We start from the raw sequence: 21,791 nt of genomic DNA, 5'->3' as shown, positions 1-21,791 counted from the left end.
CTGACTTCTTCACATTTCTGTGGGTTGTATTTATGATATATGTAGACAAAAGCAGCTGGTGAAAAAAAGACATCCGCAACAAGTTGCACTCCTGTGCAGGAAAATAAAAACCCCTTCAGGTAATTCACATTAACAGCAATCCTTTAAGCATTTGATGATTTCTGTGTGTCCACTCACCCACTGAGATCGTCCACACGGCCATGATCTTAACGCGCGCTTTTGTGTGGGAGTTGAAGCGGCTGTGATGGATCGGGTTTCGTATTGCGATGTATCGATCCAGAGAGATGGCACAGAGGTGCATGATGGATGCCGTGGAGAACAGGACATCCAGGTAGATCCAGATGGGGCACAGGTCAAAGGGCAGCGGCCAGCGGTAATCTGCAGAGGGTTGGGAGGGGGGTGGGGGGACAACAGGGACAATAAGAACATTTTTCATGATTAATAATCACTTTGTAGTTTGTCTGAGCTGATGTTGTGTGTTTTTCTTTCTTGCTTTTGGTAAAAACTCTGCAAGAGTCAGATAAAGAATGTTTTCTGCATAACTAATAATAAATAAACTGTTTGCCAGCTCCAAAACCTCATCAAACTGCAGCTGAAAACAAAAACAGCAGTCGCTCAGACTCACAGGCAGCAGAACCAGGACGAAGGTTTGCTGCCTGGACCACCAAGCCCCCTCATGCCTTTAGACACGTTTTACAGGAACTAAACCAGGGAGTTTGTGTCCAGCTTGATAGAAATGCTAATAAACCTTCTGCTCAGATTGTTTCCAGTCAGTTGAATGAATCCAAGCCGTTAATAACAAATTAATTTGACACATTTCTATCAGACTTACAGGCTAAATTGTTTTTCCCTTTAAGGCCAATAAAACCACACTGAAGTTCACGTTTTTCAACAAAAACTCGCCAACTTTTCTTCAAATTCTTGAATAAACTCATATTTGAAAATAAAATAAAAGGACATGAATCTATAAAACATGGATCCTGCGATGGACTGGCGAGCTGTCCAGGGTGTACTCTGCCTTTTGCCCAAAGACTGCTGGGATAGGCTCCAGCTCCCCGCGACCCTTCAATAGATTAAGCAGTTAGGATTACTCACTCACTCACTCATTCACTCATGAACGAAGGAACGAATGAATCTGGGTTATGGATGAAGGAAAGTGCAGCCTCATTTCCTTCTGGGAAATCTCTAAATAACCTGGTGATTATTATTCATCAGTCTTTATTTGTGCAACATATTTAATGAATGAAACACAAAGAACTGATTGACGAAGTGCATACGAACCAAGAAAACCAACAATAAGCAAGACAGATTCAACGATTTGATATCTAATGTTATATTTATAGGTTAGACACTATGAGAAAGATTTTCTTTGGGGGTCTTCCTCATTTTTCCTGCAGCCAGGAGTAACGGAGTAAAATTATTAACATATGATGTTGTTTTCCTTTCGGCTTGTCCGTCTGAAGGGGTCGCCACAGAGAATCATTGCATAGTCTAACTATTTGGCACATATTTTACACCGGATGTTCTTCCAGATGCAACCTTCTATTTATTTGGGCTTGGGACCGGCCCTCAGGGAACAATCCTCCTCTGGGGTGCAGCAGCATAGGGAGCAGGACTCGAACTGCAGACCGTCAGGTCACATGACAAGCAGCTCTACCACCTGAGCCTGTAGGTGTGTTTCCCTTACACCTAGAATTGCACAAAAACTAAATGTCACAATATAAAAATTGTTAATGGAAACACCCACATTTGGAACAAAAAGTCTCAAACAGCAATAAAAAAGTTTTTACATTTGATTTAATCTCAAAAGTGTAATTGGAAACAGTGCTTTGTATGTACGTGTCCCCGGGCGTGATGTTGGGGTCATGACCAGTTCATTTCTGCTAAAAACGGCACAGTATGGAACAAACAAAAGCCAATTTCAGAGTTTTAGAAAACAGAATGAGGGAGAAAAGCCTCACATAGCTGTAGAAAATTCTCCGCAGCAAGTAAAAAAAAACACCAAAAACCCAAAACAACGCTTCGTGACTACCTTGCTTAAGTCGCAATTCTTGCAAAATCTTGTCACTCAAACGAACTTTTTGAGGCTAATGCTCTAAACACTGTTTCATGGCAACACTCGCAATTGTTTTTTGTCAAAACTTAGATATATTGCTTTAACTTTGCAAAAAAGTGTAATAGAAATGCAGTTACTGCGACACCAAAAATATTTAATATATGCCAAAAGTTTCCAAAGCAATTTAACATGAAGTAACAGCATGATAATCAGCATGTCATGCAATTTTACTGGTCAGTAGTTAATACACAGCTACTTAATTCATCTACAAAATCCTGTAAATACAGATGGTTTACAGGTCAAATCTGCAAAATATACATTTTAAACAAAATCTTTGGACTTTTTTTTAAACAGACATTGTAAGAATATTTCATTTTCTGTGATTTCACAGTTTATCTCTCAGATATTAACTTAAAGCGAGGGCATGCTGGGAAAGATTTGTTGTTATGTCCCTGAGCTACGCATTCATACCAACATAAATGCAACCTGTAATAACAAAGCATTACTCAGCAATATATCACTGCTTTTGTGGACTTTGTGCACGCTGGTGGTCTCCATAAAGCTAATTGCACGGCAACCACACAGCGATAAATATGAGTCATGCAAATGGAGCATAGCCGAAGGCTGTCGAACCCACCTCAGACTGCGATTATGTTCCAGATAGCGGGGTCTGAGCTGCAGGTGCATGGGCTTAAACTACACTTCTGCTCACATGCTCATATCTTCACATCACACACACACACACACAGCATGTCTCCCTTATGGCTGTCACGCTGCCTTTGCCGTGGCTGTCTCTGAGTGAAGTCATGTAAATTTGTCTGGAAACCACTGAGCTGTTCAGGGAGATATATTACAATATACTGAATATCATTGTGACCCATATTCATCCTCCATCCATCAAGGCGGTGGCAGTTTCAGAGGTCAAGTCCATAAAGGTGACTGAAACTGCCTAACACACCTACTGAAGGCAGACATAAGCTGACAGCTTGAGATAATAAGAACAAGAAAGTAAAATACCTTACAGAAGAAGTTAAAAGGAAATTATTTGCCATAAAAAGTCATTTTAACCACTTTAAAACCGGACAAAACGTTCCAGCAGTTGTGAGGCTGTAGGAAGAAAATACAGCAGAAAAACAAAAACTGGGAGAAAACTGGAAAGTACCATAGTTATAAGTGCTCACATCTGCAGTTAATTATTTTCAGTGCCATTATTAAGATGTTACACATTAATTATTCCATAATTTTGACTTGATAAAACTCGACGAGAAAATAGAAAAAATTTCTGGAAATTATCCAGAAACTTTATCTGGAAAAATCGGTCTTATGTTGGTGTTACAACCACACTAGCTATGGACTTTCAGGCATGCTGACCACTCTAAAGAGCTTTAAACTACATGTCACAGTCACCCATTCACACACACACTCATAGCCACATGCAGGGAAAGGCAGGGTTCAGTGTCTTGCCCAAAGGCAGTTAGGCATGTCGTCAGGGGAAGCCTGGAATGCATACGGCGATCCGGATAGAAGAAGCTCTTCCACCTGAGCTGGGTCCATCCATCCATCATTCCATCCTTCCATCCATCCATTTATAGATCCATCCATCCATCTGTTTATAGATCCATCCATCCATCCATCCATCACCATTCATCCATCCATCCATCCATCCATCCATCCATCTATCCATCCATTTATAGATCCATCCATCCATCCATCCGTTTATAGATCCATCCATCCATCCATCCGTTTAGAGATCCATCCATCCATCCAACCATCCATCCGTTTAGAGATCCATCCATCCAACCAACCATCCATTCATCCATCCATTTATAGATCCATCCATCCATCTGGCCATCCATCCATCCATCCATCCATCCATCCATCATGCATCCATCCATCAATCATTCCATCCATCATTCCATCCATCCATCCATCCATCATGCATCCATCCATCAATCATTCCATCCATCATTCCATCCATCCATCCATCATTCCATCCATCCATCCATCCATCCATCATTCCATCAATCATTCTATCCATCATTCCATCCATCCATCCATCATTCTATCCATCATTCCATCCATCCATCCATCCATCATGCATCCATCCATCCATCATTCCATCCATCCATCCATCATGCATCCATCCATCAATCATTCCATCCATCATTCCATCCATCCATCCATCATTCCATCAATCATTCCATCCATCCATCCATCCATCCATCATTCCATCAATCATTCTATCCATCATTCCATCCATCCATCCATCATTCTAGCCATCATTCCATCCATCATGCATCCATCCATCCATCATTCCATCCATCCATCCATCATGCATCCATCCATCAATCATTCCATCCATCATTCCATCCATCCATACATCATTCCATCAATCATTCCATCCATCCATCCATCCATCCATCCATCATTCCATCAATCCTTCTATCCATCATTCCATCCATCCATCCATCATTCCATCCATCCATCATTCCATCCATCCATCCATCCATCCTGCATCCATCCATCCATCATTCTATCCATCATTCCATCCATCCATAACTATGTGAGTTCCCAGTTGGCCAGAATGACAGTAACTTAAGGGAAATAGCAATAATTCAATCAGGCTTTATTTAAATGACACTTATTCAGTTTTGCAATCAAAGAGCTTCACAGAAATAAGAGAAGAAGCTGAAAACTGTGGGTAAAGCAGAATATTGTCTTTAAGAACATGACTACCCAGCCTGTTTGTGTGATGCCCGTCCATCCTAAGGAGTGATGGAGCCTCAGTGTGTTTCTTCCTTTTATGCTCTTGTGAAGTGTTTGTAGTAGTGGCTGCAGTTTCCTACACTTTATTAGTCTTTGAACTATTCACGTGTTACTCCTCTGTATTATTGGGTGATATCTGTGTCAGTGAGGATCAGCCAATCTTTGTTCAGCATGAGCAACCTGATGACCTACCAGGTTAAAGGTAGACTGGTTCTAATTTTAGAGGGAAAAAGATGAGAGAAAGGAAAAAAGGAAAAGAGACGGAAAAAACGGGAGTCCATATGTGGCAGCCAAGAGTTGTGGTTGTCTAAGTTTAAGTATTCTTTTGTGGATAAATCAAGAAGGAAAGGTGACTGAGCCGTTTTTTTTGTTAGTATGTTTTGTTGAGAGGAGTTGAACATACTTTTTGCCACGAGGTTACACTACTTGTCTAGCATTGCGCCGGAACCAGAGACTTGGAGTGGAGACGTTGTTTGTGCACCGAGTTCCGGAGTGAATATGAAAATAATAAAATTCTGGACAGACTGTAAAATTTATTAAATGAGTGTTAAGACTCATCTCATCTTATGAACCCTGTTAGTGTGCTTCAAGTTGTGACGCACACTGCTGCGGGAAGAGGTACTCAGGACTCGCCTCTGCACACCATCGTTACTCCGGCCACTCTGAGGCTACGACAGGCGGACTGGGGCTCCTTTCCGCCCACCTTCTCTGGAGTCACAACGTTCTTAAAATGCACTGAGTGATCTACAGTGGTCAGTGAGTACAGATTGTTTTTCCTGGAAGGATTCTCACGAGCTCCGACCAAAGCGCGCCAACGTGTGGTACCACAAACTGAAAAAAAACCCGAGCACTGGTAAATTTTAATTCTATATTTTTTTCATTTATTATATTTGATTTGTTCATTTTATTATGGGGTGGGAAAGTATTTTGAATATGTCCTATCCGCATTTTTGTTAATAAATTATGGATTGTTATCAGTTAACTGAAATCTTACCTGACTGTCTCATGGTAATGGGTTGTCTGCAATAAGTCTTATAGTTTAAGCTCACACTTGGTGGGGCCGTCACCCTAACTGGTCTGACCTTTGTGTATCAGGAGCATTGTCACACCTCCAGATTTTACAATTTGGTAAGTAGAACCGAAAGTGGCAAACTCATATATATGTATTGGAGTAGACCCTCACCAAATCAAGGGTGTAATAGGAATTGAGTTGTGGGCTACACTTGTACCAAAAACTTAAAGTTGTTTATATATATATGAGATCCGTGTCACACGAGCTCTCAAGTATGAGTGAATCTGCTCATATTAATGGATTTAAAGTCCCTGGAAGTGGGGCAACATTACAGAACATTTCTGTCTCCATTAAAGATATTTATTCATGGATGAGGTGCCACAGTTTCCCCGGGATTCATTCTCAGCTGATAAAAATAGACCTGTGGTTTAGGGGATTAGAGCCACACCATCATGAGCGTTCCGGGTGATGATGGGGTATCTGTGCATCTTCCTCCTGCTGCCTGATTCTCTGCCGTTCCCTCAGTGTGACACGTGAGACACGACCTGATCTAGGATTTCATTATTTGGGAGGAGATGACTCACCCATGTTTGTCAAGGTCACCATGGTCACAGCTGGCTTTTGCCTCCTCATCATCATTGCTTCTGCTTTATATTTTCTTCTTTTCAGAGTCATTGCTTTCTCAGAGTAGTTTTCTCCTCATTTTACAGATGTGAATCATCTATTATGGCTGCTCCCAGACAAACCAATCATGCTAACAGTTTTCGTTCTTTTTCTTTCACTACATTGCCAATTAGGCATCCATTTAGATTTAATACAAAGTGGAAAGAAGCTTCATGTTTTCAAACAAACAATGAAATGCTGCTGCAACATGACAAACTGGAAGATTTAAAAGCATTATTAAGGTTTATCCTCTCTTGCAAGAGGCAGACCTGAACATCTTTGGCTAATTTCAGAGAATGTTGCATCAAATAATCCCCTACCTTAACTAGATATATAAAGTACTTGGTCCCCAACCTTTTCTGTACTGCAGACCGATTTAATGTCTGACAATATTTTCACGGCCCAATCTAATAGTGAAGCTTATAAAAACAAAATAAAATGACAAGATCGGCATTAAAAACTGTTGTATTTTCTCTGTAGTAATAATAATGAACATAAATCCACTGTGGTATCATGCGCAACTTTATTAGCGGTGTCCTCGTAACACCAACAACAAAACATCACATGAGCAACATCGTTTCTACCCGATACAACGCAACACACTCTGGTCGCTACGATAATGTTTCAACATACCTGCAAAATCAGACACAACACAAAAACAAACTTCATGATTTCGCTCGCTGTGAGGTACATAGAGTGAGACGGATGCAACAGAGAAAAACCGGTCACTTTTCAAAATAAAATATCATTTGTGTAAAAATAAAATATAATAATGGAAATTATTTTTTCTTTCTTTGTGGTCCGATACCAAATGAGATCACTGCTTTAACGCACTGTTAGTTGCAACAAAGTTCTGAATACAGGAGTAAAAAATTTAAACAAACATGAAACATGAAAAAGAATAATGTCAGTAAAATGATAAAAGGAAAAAAAAGAACTTGAAAACAATAAAAAAAAAAAAAAAAAAGAAAAAAAAAAAAAAGAGTCTCATGCAGGATTGAAGACCAGGTCATAAAAATGGGTCTTCAAGTGGGTTTTAAAAATGAACACGTGTGGTTTCTCTTCTGTAGTCGTAAAGAATTCCACTATTAGACCTCGCATCCTGCTGAAGGACCTGATCAGCTGATCAGAATATGGGGAAAGCCGCACAGAGAGGTACAGGGGAACCAGACCATGTGAGGACTTAAAAAACAAATAAAAGAACCTAAAAATGAACTGCAAAATGTTCAGGCAGCCATTGAAGCGATGCTAAACTTAGCTATGCTAATGTGGTCTCTCTAACATGCTCCAACCAAGAAGAGCAGTTCTAGTTACAGTTTAGTCCAAAGTTCATATTTCTGTAATGTTGGAATTCTCATGTTCCACTAAGTTGCTTCAAAGGCTATTTATCAAATACTGAATAACTTCTAAACTTCCTAGACTTAATTTAATCTTTAATCTGACATTTAATATATAAATTGTCTCTTTAATTTGCATATGTTCCCTTAATGTCTCACATTTATGCAATCTGTAGTTTGAAAAACAACATTTTAGCTACAGTTTGAGCCTCAGAAATAGACAATATAATCATATAATGGCCCTTGAAGGCATTGCATTGGCTGCTAATATTCTATACCACACTGGAAATGTTTTGACCAACATCTCCACAAAAAAACAAATGTGTGAAACTGTCTGTTTTCATCTGTATAATGTTGTTAAAACAGGTTCATACAGACAAACTAATCTCTGTCAGATGTATCAGGAAAGCCTTGAAAGCTTCCTGTTGATGATGAAAAGTGCAGCGAGTTTACAGTAGAGTTTACAGTTCAACTCTGAACTCCTGGTATCATAACAACCCAACAAGTCACTTTGCTCTCAGGCTGCAGGCTCACATGTGGGTCCAAGAGTTCCTAATAATAGAATAGGATTGAAGGCTTTCAGCGATCTGGCTCCTCTGCTGTGGAAGCAGGACTTAGTTCAGGAGGCAGATGCCCTCTGCTTTTGCTTCTTTTCGGTAAGATGTGCAGTCAGTGCTGGCTCAGATGAACCTCACCCTTTCAATTAGCCATGCCTCTACAGGCTGAAGCTGCTTCAAGCTCCCCCTTACACACTGACCACTCCTCCCCTTTATTTTTTCCCAATAATCTCCTGTGTATGTGTGTGTGTGTGTGTGTGTGTGTGTGTGTGTCTTTCATGTAGCGTTTGCTTTTTCCTTCCTTGTTCTGCAACAAGCAGATGCTCCTGTGATTTATTGTCTTTTATAGCTGTCCCTGGTCCGGTTTCCATTCACTGGGAAACAAAATATCAACCAGTCACTGGAAAATCTACCAAAAAGAAATGCGGCTCAAACACATTGTGGTTGGCTGCTTTAAAAGCAAAAAGGCTCTACAGGTTTACCAGAGTGTGATGGTACAGGCCACGCAGCGAGGGGCTGTAATTCAGTAGAAGTCGTACTAATGTGGAACAAATCATAAACAGGAAAACAATAAGAGTGGACATCCACAAATTAAAACTGGAAGTAGATTTTCTCTTCATTATCAAAACATTTTATCACCATCCAGTGGTCAATTAAGCATTTTATCTCTGGGAATATGTAAATTATTATACTTGCAGGAGCCATGCTTTCTTTTATAATTCCCCTATCCACTAGGGGGCGGTACCACGTGTTGTGAATGGGAAAGGCTAACAGTTTTCCTACTGTACTTTGAACACAACCCTTTTTCACACTGTTAATGGAGTTTGTTATGTTTTCTGAAATGCAAACAAATGGACAACAGAGAGAAGATAAATAAATGTAATCTCATAACATCGGAGAGGAGTGGTCACTGTTTAAGGAAGTACACGTAGTAAACTTAGCAAGCCATTGGCAACCAGTAGCGCGTTGTGGATGCTAATCGCTACAATACTAGATATGAGAAATGTTAGGTGAGTTTGTGTTTTTAATTTTACATCAGACATGATAAATAAAGGTTTTTTTCCATTTGCTTTTATGCATCAAACAAAATGATAGACGTTTTTTTTTTTTTTTATAACAGTTGACATTCATTTTCTTTTTATATTAATATAATTTAAATGCATCCTTTAAAAATATGTGAACCCCTGCCTCTCTTTCTTTTTTCTTGTCTCCTGACTTACTGACCTTGTGGATGGACGTCCTCTGTGAATCTGGTTCTGTTGGAGTTTTTCTCCACACTGTTACCAAGTGTTTGGTCAATCGTTGGGCAAATTATCCCTTTGTTTTTGATGAAAATGTTTTTTTTTTTTTATCTTTTCTTAAGACCTTGTGTTTTATGCAAAAGAAATTTAATTAACTGTATTTGGAAAATTGAATATATATTAAATTCTATTCTATTCTATTCTATTCTATCATAGGGAACTAGGAAGAGGAAATAGAAACTGGCCCTCAGGGACTGTCAGTGTCACAATGTTGCAGGCTCTGATGGCAATGACCTGGATCCTCAGTGAACTTTCCTCTTTATTTCTCTCACATGCACGTAATCCAACACAAAATCCTTCCAGAATAACTGAGATACAACATTTTGCTCCAACGCAGGTCAGACACCTCATATAACTGCTACTGTAGTTCAGCATGTTCTGACATTTCCACCTTTGCCTTGTTCTGCTCAAAGTGCCACTGTGAGCTCGATGTTTCTCCGGCTCGCACCTCCAGAAGAGACGGACCTCGGCAGAGAGGCTGTGAAAGCGAAAGGCCTACCGTGTGTTTAAGTGAGAAAATGGAAAGATCAAACGTGAGAAATTATGGATCAGATGAAAACTGTTCCTGGTCCACTGCCTGCTGTGGAGATCTTATTTTAGTCTGATTCAACTAAAGAACCCGGCTAAGAACCGATTTTTTCTTTCACATACTGATTCAGTCAGGTCCATAATTATTGAGTTCTTTAATAAACACATAAACAGCTGCATCATGGGGCAAAAATATGATTAAATAAACAGTGATATAGTTTTATCTCTACAGAGCTCGGACTTTCACACATTCGGACCAAATACCATCCGACTATCAGGCCAAACGCAGTAACAGATAAAAGAAAAAGAGAAATCTGTTGACTCAGTTCTACAGTCATTTTGTAGATACTTTAAAGAGGTGCTATTATTGTATTTGGAGTTTTCTGAGCTTTCTACAGTGTTACAGTGTTGAATCCTCATCAGACATGTGAACGACACTGTTTTTTATCACCTAAACGCATGTTTGAGTTTGAGTTTGAGTTCCAGCACGCTCTCCGTTCGGTTTCCATGGCGACGAAAAACGAGTCGTTTTAGAGAGTTTTTTCTAATTAGGAATCCTTGTGACGTCCCGGGGGATAAGGTTCGGTGATTGGTTACCTTCTACTGGTTAACAAGGGCATGTACAAATAATTCAGGCGGGTGGAAAACGTGGGATAAAGTTATTTCCAACGATGGCTGGTGAGTTTACCAAAGAGAGACATCCTGCTGCATTCGTTGCTGTGGGTTGCTGTTTTCCACTTCGTTTTCAGGCTCTGATTCAGGTTCCAACATGTAGGGCTGTATGCTATGGACTGACATTGTATTTTGGTTTTTTATTGAGTTCATATTAGCCTAATCCTTCTGTTTATGAGATGTTACAATGACGGCGAAAGCAGGTGCGGTGCGCGCTCCCGATGTAGTGCAGTGGCGGGAGGCGGGGCTTAATGTGGAAGAGTCTCAATCCACTCGTTTTGCCCACAGGCTGATCTGACAGCCTACGGAGAGGGTCGGTCTGAAGTAAATAAAGCCATTTGTGACAATAACTCGATCAATCCCAGCCCTTCTGGTCTCAGAAATAAAAATGAATTAGCCTGAAATGCACATAATAGTTCCACTTTAACCCAACTTACATGTGATTTACCAAAACAATTCACCTAACAGGCGTGTCTTGTGGCTTGGAGTACCTGAAGAGAACCCACACATACATGGGGAGGACATGCAAGCTCCACACAGAGAGGCCACTGTTCAAACCCTGGGAAACTGGGAATTGTCTGGTGTTGGTACAAAGGCTGCCTGGACCTCCATCCTGGATTTGTTGGGTTTTAAACCTGGTTTGATACCAAGTGTATCACAGTATGTAGGGATGGATGATACTGGTCCATACTGGATATGCTGATGTTTTCCAGCATATTTACCAGATAAACTATATCAATTGGGTTATTACCATAGCTGGAATGGCCGATATCGACTGATACTTATGTTGTGCTGATAACATTGTGCATCTCTGGCAATATGATACCATGTAATGTAAAATTTGGCTCGTCTCTGCTGGGATTGATCAACTATTTTAAAGCAATTTAAGTAAAAACAAGATTTATTTAAAAACTTTTTTTGAACTCTGTTGAAAGCTGCAGAGTGAAATATCGTGTCAAAAGCAGGAACTGTAGATTTTGTCTTCATTACGCAACATTAAGGTGAACAATGGGTCAGACTTTGAAGTCTTTGAGTTTTTGCTGCAGTCTTTTCTTGGAGAAAATGAACAGCAGGAGCACCAAGTGCAGAGTATCGATTCACTGATGGACACAAACACGAAGAGATTCGATCACTTTGGTCGTCTCTCAGGGAGGTTAAATCTGGGTGCCTGTATGCTGCAGGCTGTTAGCCACAGCGCAGGCCTTCCTGTGACATAACTCTATATCTGCTGTCATGCTCGAGGTTTTCTAAAGGCTCAGAAAACAGCAAAACACTTACACTAACCACATGTCTGAAACGTATTTGTGTGGCGTCTGCCTGGAACATGCATCACACTGCAAACACACAACAACTGAACTCCTGCGGCTTTAAACTTGTTCAACTTTTAGACTCCAACTACAAAACAAACATGATGGGATCCGACTCGCAGCCTGCGGTGTACTTCATTAGGTAATACATTCAGCCAGGATAAAAAGGGAAAGTTAAAATGGAAACATGAACATAAATTATAAAGTATTTGGTGTTTTCTGTTCTTAATGGAGTAACCAGGCAACTATTTAATAATATATGTATCATACAGCCTTTGTTCTGTCCTCTTGCAGCTGATCATGTGTGATTATGTAACATGAAGAGGAAATTTGTCCTCGTGTTTGTCTATGTTTGATCAAAGCTGATAAAAGTTCACTTTGCCACATGGAAAAGATATTTGCATGAGCACAAAAAACCATGTGCCATGAAGCGACACAGTAGGAGACATGTTTATTAGTTTAGCCTTTAGTAGGACCATGTTGTGTCTCCTTACTGAATGCAGCCATCTGATGGACTGGTAACCAGTCCAAGGTGAGCTCTGCTTCTCACCACGTAGCTGCTGGGATGGACTCCCGCCTTACATAATCCGGAATAAGCAGGTAAAGAAAATGGATGCACAGATGGACAATGAATGTCAAGGAGGTCATGATGGTTATGACATCATCATGTTGAGTAACCAGCCTCTTTCCCACTGTAGGAACCATTTGAAGTTCCTCTAACCTTTTCAGTTCTTTCGCGCATTTGGACAGATCGGAACTTAGGGACCATGACCCTCAGTTCCTATAACCATTTCAGCTCCTACTCAACTTCCGGGTCTTTCCGTAGTTCTTTAGGAACCCATCTGACGTAGCTGCCTGACGTAGGTGATAGCTACGCCCTCGCGCTGGCGCTGCTACTTAATTTCCGCATCTTCAGACCCCGCCATTTTTAAAAACCACTGTTTACTTATGATACGTTTACTCACATGAAATGAATACAATCGGCGCATTTTTAAGAAGTTAAACTTACACGTCGTCTCCTTTGTCTGCGGAGATGTGCTCTTTCTTCTTGCTCCATGAAACGAAGAAGCATCATCTGCCGCTTGTTTCTTCTTCTACTGGCTCTCTCGATGTGGTTTTCCAGCATCTGTGTTAGCCGCATGAAGCGATGCTTCATGATTAAGCAGGCTACCAACACCATGGCCTTGTCGCTCTCCATATTTGCTACTTTGTGGTGTTTTCATCTTCGCGGTTTGTTTTGTTGCTGAGTGGCGCTAGAATAACAGTTCACTGTCGCAGATGGTTGCGTCAGATCGGTAGCGATCGGGTCTCCAACTCATGTCCGAATGCAAAGTGACACGGTTCTCTGGGGAAGGACAGTTCTTAGAACGCTATTCGTTCTTAGAACGTCTCTGTCCGAATGAGGCTATTGTTCTGTTTTTACGTCATTTTAAAGGAGTGATACTTCAGAGCTTGTTCTGTTGAGAGTGATTTTATGATGAGTGAATGTGACTAGTTTCATCTTGGTATGTTATGGTATCACTGAAAATAACTTCAGCGTTTGCCGATCTTACAAATTGTAGAAATACAATAAATAAAGTATAAATATAAACTTCTGGCACATTTTCATTTGAAGTTTGTTTTTCCTCAGACTTCTTGCAATTTTAGAAAAAAAATGACTTGATCACATTTGTTGAGACTCAGCGAATCGAGACAGTCTGCCTTTGATGAAAGTCCTCCTGGTTAGGTCTCTTACACTGATAAAACTGAAATCTAAGTAAGATGAAAAATCTTAAATTGAGTACACATATGCTTATTTCTTTTTAAAGATAATTCTTAGTTCTTCTGCCAGAGAATTCCTCTTGTCTTAAGAGTATTTTTACTTGTTTTGGGACGTCTTGACAAGCCACATTTTCTTGTTCTGTTGGCAGATAATTGATCTTATTTGAAGCAACATTTACCGAATTTTTTTTTGTTTTGTTTTTTTAAGGCTGAGTTTTTGCAGTGTGCAGTTTGCATGAACCCACAGTACCTAAATGAAAAGTCCAACTCCTCCAACAGCGTCAATCATGGTCACTTCTGCAGTTGCCATAGCAACATACACATGCAAAACACCCTTCTCTTCACTGAAGTTTTTAATCTAAGTCCAATTTATTCTCAAAAAAATGCTTGAAAGGACGAGATGGGTAGCTTAAGTGTCAAATGACATGACATGCTTGTTGACATGCTCGAGTCTGACTGAGTTTCAAGTTTGTGGAACTGGAACTGAATGTGACTGGGGAATTAACAATTCAGAATGATTAAAACACTCCTGAAGAAATGTACACACACTCATATTTAATATTATATGCTACAGGACACAACCTAAACACATACCTGATCTTAGAACTAGTTAAATACTAACTCAGGTGAACAACGATCCATGACTCATAACAGTTCTTGTGTAAAAAACTACTTTATAAAAAGGAAATGTTGGCAATGATCAATAGCTCAGGGCTGTGAGATCTGTGACTTTTCCACTTTTCCAAACACTGGAACAACTGTCTTTTATCATGTCATGTGTGGCGTTTTGTGTTCTTGATGATAAACCTTTGAGTCTGACAATGAAGATGATGATGATGATGGCGAAGGGTTGAAGAGGATCGTGGGTCCTAATTATGACTTTTTTTCTCGTTTGCTGCAATTTAAAAGGAAGAGAAACACTGCAAGAGAGAGTAAACACTTCTTGTTTAGAGCCAAGCATGTCTGCATTCATAAGCAAAAAAAAAAAAATGAAAACAACCGATATAAGAGGAGTGAGTGGAGACGGGGAGAAGGAAAATGAGCTCCCCTGAGAGCAGAGCTGCACACAGGAAGGCTGATTTGCTGAAGAAAAAGCCATTAAGGACAGAAATGAAGAGCGCATGAGGAGGGTGAAGAGGGGATGAAGGAGGGGAGTTTGTGGGGCAACGATGAAGACAGACAGACAAAATCACACAAATACACTCAACGAGAAGTTGATGTTTGAGACTAACACACATCTGATCATTTTAGATTTAGACCCTACACCCGCCCCAATGTCTTTAAAATATTTACTGTACCTGCCACATGTCTGACAAACTAAAACCGAGAGGTAAAACTGTGCACCGCTGGTTGCTGTTCGACGTTTACGAAGCTAAACCAGTAACAGCCAACGCTGGTACTGGAATAAATATTTGCTTTATTTTGTTATTTTATTTCTTACTCTCACATGTAAGTCACTTTGGATAAAAGTGTTGCTTAAAAGACTGTAGAAAGAGAAAAAAAGAAAACGCTCAACTGTAACTTAAAACAGAGACTTTGATATTTAATAATAAGCACAAGTATAAGGCTGCACAGTGGAGTAGTGGTTAGCAATGGTAAGAAGGTCACTGGTTTGAGCCTCGGCTTGGTGGGGGGGGAGGGGGGGGGGGGGGGGGGGGGGTTCTCAGGTACTCCCACTATCCAAAAGCTGGCCTGTCAGGTTAATTTCTTATTCTAACTTATCTCTGGGAGTGAGTGTGAGAGTAAATGGCTGTTTGTCTCTGTGACCTGTCCAGGTGTATCTGGTCCAGTGACTGCTGGGATGGGCTCCAGCTTCCCCACAACACTTAATGGGACTAAGTGAAGAAAATGGATGAAAATGTGGGTTTTAAAAAAGAAATTAAAAAGTTTCTGGATCCATGCATGTCCAGGTGATGGCCTTACAGATCGGATCCTGCAGGCATAAATATGTACCTTTACACCCCATTCCATCTGAATCTGGTTTTAGTATCGTGTAGCTTTTCACAGCATCAATAACACGTCTAACAATGTCTATCTGCTCAAGGAATCAGAAATCTGCAGATTTAACCAAAGGCAAACTGGTCTTTTTTCTTTTTCCTTTAGCACACCTCTTCCACACCAACACCATCAAATTTAACTGTTAAAACTAAATGTACAGCAGCTTAGTCCAGTTGTACAGCCACCTGTATCACTGTGCTTGTGATACAGGTGTTGCACCTGAACTGGCAGTCGCCATAGTGTCAGAGGATGATGCTGTAACTCTTGTGAAAGCCCGGCCTGGAGAGAGACCAGTGTGTAAGTTATATGTAGATTAGGGGTGTCCAAAGTCGGTCCTTGAGCGGTGATGTGCCGCAGGTTTTCCATGTATCCCTGTTCTGACACACCTGGCTCGCATTGGCCAATGAAGTTCTGTGCAGTGACTGATTCATTTGAATGAGTTGTGTTGGAACAGGGATACATGGAAAACCTGCAGGAAATCGACCCTCAAGGACCGACTTTGGACAGCCCTGATGTAGATTATCTAAAAATACTTCCATTCAAAGCCCCCCCCCCCCCCCCCCCCCCCCCCCCGGCAGAGTTGGAACTACCGAAACCATCATTAATAGGATATTCTTCAACGCAACTGTTTGTAGGCTCAGTATTTTTCAGTACCAGTGCAGTTTTTGTCACATGATTTGTTACCATGTTTTTGTTATTTTTTTGTGTTCAGCTGCCACTTTGAAGTTGTCTTTCTTTAGTCCCTTTCAGTGAAATGCATTGCATTGTTGCTCTACATGTTGTTTCTGTGTATGCTGTTTTAAAAATCATTTTTTTAACCCGTCTTTTCTGGCATCATTACAGCATCTTGCTGCCTTGTTGTGCTGAACAAATCTGCTTTGCAGAGAGGAGTTTAATGGAGCATGTAAGGCTTCCCTTGAGCCTTTATCACTTTTTTTTTTATTTTGGATATTGCTGAGTTACATTTTAATGCTTGACTCGCCAAGTGGAAACGGGAAATGTGAGGAGAAGAGAGAAATAGAGCTTGAGAGGAAGAAAAAAGAAACACAAAAGGAAAATACAACAACTGTTCAACCAAAACAAAAGAAAACAAACAGCTGCAACACTTGCAAAGAAACTTAATCACTTCCGTGAGACAAGAAAGCAGACAATCATCAGGAGCACAGACAAGAAGACAAACAGAAGAAAAAAAAAACATGAATAACACAAACATGAACAAAAGCAATAAGACTGAGATGTTATCTGTATGCTCACAGGTAACGCTGTCTTTCAGCAAATGCATAAAGTGTTTTCAGATTTTGTAAAGCACTTTGGTCAGTGCTTGTCATACTTAAATAGGCTTTATAAATAACATTACACCTACAATTGTGCAAAACCTCAATATTTCAATAAAAACCGGTAATGGAAACACCTAGATTTTGAAAAGTATCAAATTTTGCTACACACTCAAAAATAGAGGTATCAGCTTGTACCTAAAAAGGTACAAATGCTTGTCGCTGGGGGTGTACTCTTTTGAGAGACATTTCTGTACCCTTCAGTTCTGGTCTATTTTTGTACCTTTTCAAGTTATGTTTTTTATGTTTTCCACAGCATTAGGCCTGGTCCATGCAACTTAGCAATATTATCTTATCTTTAATCTAGAAATAATCTTCAAAAACTCAAAATACTGAGCAGCCATACACTTAGTTTGCAGCATCTGACCTTCATTGTCTGGTGTAGTAAATTACTGTTAAGTAGTACTACTGTCATCACTCAACTCTGCTCTAGTTTGTAACATTACAGCCATTAACATTACATTTTTCAATGCTGCAGGTACCCTTATGGTCAAAATGGTACAAATTTGTACTTTATGTCACTTTGAACCCTTTTTCATACTCTGAAGGTGTGCTTCTGGTCTCTTAAAGACCAGTATTGTACTTTTGAGAGAACATTTCTTTAAAATGTACCTATAGGTAAAGAAATGTCCTTATCTTGTACCTCTAGTTTTGAGAGTGTAGGTTTTACTCTCATGAGGTGGTTTCTCAGACGTTTTGACATTGAAACATCTCAAAAGTATGAAGGAAACATTTTTTCTCATTTATGTGTCCCCTGATGTGACCAGTTCATTTTCGGTAAAGATGGCACAGTGGGGAACAAACAGCAGTGTATTTTTGAGTTTTAGAAATGAAAATTAGAGAGAAAAGCTTCAGAAAGTCGTGGCAAATTCTCCTCAGCAAGTATAAAACCCTAAAATAACGTTATGTGTCTGCCTTGCACAAGCCTTGCATAAGCCGCAATTCTCATAAAATCTCATCCAGTTTATGAGATTTTATGAGAACTGAGGTGCTAAACACTGTTTAATGGAAACACACGCAAATCGTAATTGTTGTTTGTTGAAACTCACAAATATTGCTTTTATTTTGTGAAAAAATGAAATGGAAATTCAACTTGTGTCTCAGCGCATTAATAGAGGTTTCAATCTCTGACATTAAAAATGTATAAATACAGTAAACATGCCCTATTACGGCTACATAAGCACCATTTTTTCATATTTAACACCGATAAATACATTGATTTAGCTGTAAAAGCTTCTGTTATTACAGATTAATTACATCATAATGCAAACTTACGTAAACAGATGCAATCAAACAGCCTCTTATATCAGTTATAGTAATGATAGAAGAAAACACAAACACAGGGTGGGGAACAAATCATCTTTAGAACACAGACTGAAGGGTGAGAGTGGGAAACTGTTGTGTAGTAATGTGTTACCAATGTCCACTGTCCAATGATTTAGGTGCTCTGTTATGTATAATGAGAATAAAAGCTTTGCTTTGATTTGTTGGTATTTGTATTTACATTTTACCACAAAACTGTTAAATTTTTCGGTCTTACTGTGTCAGTCACATGATCTTACAAAAACCATTGCAATAATGGTTTGCATTGAGTTGTTGGCAGTCATCTTTCTGGTTTCTGACCTTCTACAAACACAAGTTACCAAAGATGAATGAGGTGCTGGAGCATTGTTCTAAATACAAAGATGTCTTTAAACATATGAATATTATTTCTATATTTATTAAATAGCACCTTCATAATGGGCTCATATTTACCTCAGTACAGAAAGTGAAGGAATAAGACGCTAAACAAACAAACAAACAAACGAAAAATCTAATTTCTATTCAATTGTTCTCTGTATAAAGCAGCAGCCAGTAGAGCTGAAAGACATTCTGAACCGGGTGGAAAGTGCCACTATTTATGCCACCGTTCATCCAAAGTATGTTTTTGGTGATAAAGTAAGTTAATTGTGTTAGTTTTCAAGCGTGCTTCATCTCCCGAGGCAGCAGAATGACAGCAGGAAAGGCGAGACTGGAGGGAAGCAGGCAGGCCAACAGTTGAGAGCAGAGGGCTGAGAGAGAATAGAAAAGAGAGCGAGGAGTTGGGCAGAATGCCAAAGAGCTATATACTTTCTGTGACTTCCCTGCAGGCTGCAAGCTGGACTGGAAATCTAAATAATGGCCTGATGATGGCAGCTGCAAAAGGAAGAAACAATGATGATTATAAAGGTGAAACAAGAGCAGGAAAGAGGAAGAGGGGTGAAGACCTGCTACCTGAAGGTGACAAAAGCAGAAGGTAGATAAAGTCAGACATGCAAATATCATGCTAAAATATTTAGCTTCTGGGTCCAGAACCAAAGTACACAATTAAAAATAGATCAGAAGATTATTTAAAATCTTTTTATGCTTTTACTATGCTTCGCCTGCCTTCTGTCACATCCCATTCACCCAGACGTCCTCAAGTCTTCCTCATTTAACTCACTCTCCGTTGTTTCCATCCATCCATCCATCCGTCCATCCATCTAGCCACCCATCATCCATCCATCCCTCCATCCAGCCACCCATATATCCATCCATCATCCATCCATCCCTCCAACCATCCATCCGTCCGTCCGTCCGTCTATTCATCCATCGATCCGCCCATACATTTGCCCATCCATCCCTCCATCCCTCCCTCCATCCATCCATCTGTCCGTCTCTCCATCCATCCATCCATCCATCCACCATCCATCCATCTATCCATTTGTTCATCCATCCATCCATCCATCCATCCATCCATCCATCCAAACCTCTATCCATCCATCCATCCATCCATGCATCCATCTGTCTGCCCGTCCATCCATCCATGCATCCATCCATCCATCCATCCATCCATCCATCCACCCATCCATCCATCCCCTATACCTACTTAATTTAACTGAGTTTGTGGAAAAACTGCATTTCTTTTTTGGGGGGGGGGGGGGGGGGGGGGGGGGGGGTGGTTATGCTCATCTAACTGTACAAAGACTTATTGGCACTCCCAGGTTGGGTATTTGGAAATTATATTACCCAATTTGGCTTAAAAATGACACATCCATGGCTTAAATACATTGTTTGTATTAGACCACAATCAGTTCAAAGTTCTGACTCTGCGCTTCTCACTCATTTGATGACACAGCAACGTTTCTTATGTGCATTTTCGATTGCACTTCATAATTTTTGCTTCCAGGATAGTGTGTGACATTGCAGCTGAGTTTTGCTTTGCAGACTGCATCACACGCTAGCAAGCGGATATCAACACAGTGGTCGCTTTGAGCATGGGCAGTGGCTGATTCAGCAATAAAAAGCAAGAGGAAATTATCGAAAGAAGAAATGGAAAAATGACAGAGCAGGAGATAAAACAAGAATCAACACAGGAATGAGTTTTACTGTCTGGAAATGGCTCGCAGTACAGGTAGGATGCAAGATGGATGCCGAATTAGTCATGTTAGAACCATCAAAGTGAGAAACTCTGCCAAAGTTCAGCAGTGATGCTTTAATGGATGCCATTTACATGCAGTTGCTGTAACAACCACTAGAGGGCACATATTTCATTCAAGCATCCATTTTCTTAACCACGTAGTCCAATTAAGGATAGCGGGAAGCTGGAACCTATCCCAGCAATCATTGGGTGAGTGGCAGGGTACACGCTGGAGAGGTCGCCATCCCATCACAGGAAGGGGACATATTTCATTAACATAAATCCTTGCAGGGTACATGCACCAACACTCTAGGGGGACATTTTTGGGAAGACGACATTCTTTTCTTATTGAAGGTCCCATGAAACTCCATATAATAATGTTATCAGGCTTCATTTAGAATTTCATATTAACTTTACTCAAATTCAAAACTTAACAAATTGCGTCACTGGACATAAAATTCACAAACGTCCCTTCGTGCAGCAAAAGTCAACATCTTTCTGCTTCAAGTCTATCAGAGATCTCCATCCAGGAGATCTTTCTGTCTAACCTAATCAACGCCATATTCATCCAAGCATGCCTCTGAGAGGATTATAAAACCGAGTTAGTTGAGCTTACTCTGCAGAACAAACACACTCAGCACACAATGATTCAGCAAGCAACTGAACTGAACTGAGGTGCAATCACCAAGATTATCACCTGTCATAAACACTTAAAAAGTAAGGTTATGTCAAATGATCTTATTCTATCTGCGGCATCAGTGTCCCTCATTTAAAAATGCTACTCATGCTATACATTAATTGTCCCTTAAAGTTATGAAACAACAGACTATCCAAAAAGGACACAAAGATCTCGACACATGAAAGAAACACCATCTGTTTATGTCTTTTCACCAATATTGCTGAGAAATCATGCTAAATTCGTGCAATGTCTATGCATGAATGGGGCCACAAATAATACTCCTGCCCAGAAGACACACTGCAGCCAGGAGAACACACTCTGAACGACACCAACCTGTGTGAGAAGTGCCGTCTTGCATCAACCCACACAGAATTGTTGGGCCGGACAACATACCAGGGCAGG

General features: G+C 40.2%; 1 protein-coding gene across 1 annotated transcript in view; it reads right to left on the bottom strand.

Moving 5' to 3' along the window:
* The window catches only part of htr2aa (5-hydroxytryptamine (serotonin) receptor 2A-a), a gene marked incomplete at both ends in the record, with an annotated part of 98,967 nt that overhangs the window by 27,581 nt on the left and 49,595 nt on the right, over window positions 1-21,791 (bottom strand). Inside the window, one exon of the mRNA XM_079254313.1 lies at window positions 178-378. Coding sequence (XP_079110439.1) covers window positions 178-378 — 201 coding nt within the window. The remainder of the gene's footprint in view (window positions 1-177; window positions 379-21,791) is intronic.

Source organism: Telmatherina bonti (assembly GCF_933228915.1).
Source record: "Telmatherina bonti genome assembly, chromosome: 15".
NCBI classification, from domain to species: domain Eukaryota; kingdom Metazoa; phylum Chordata; class Actinopteri; order Atheriniformes; family Telmatherinidae; genus Telmatherina; species Telmatherina bonti.
Note: the sequence above shows the minus strand (reverse complement) of the source record. Positions and strands in the feature narration are given on the sequence as shown.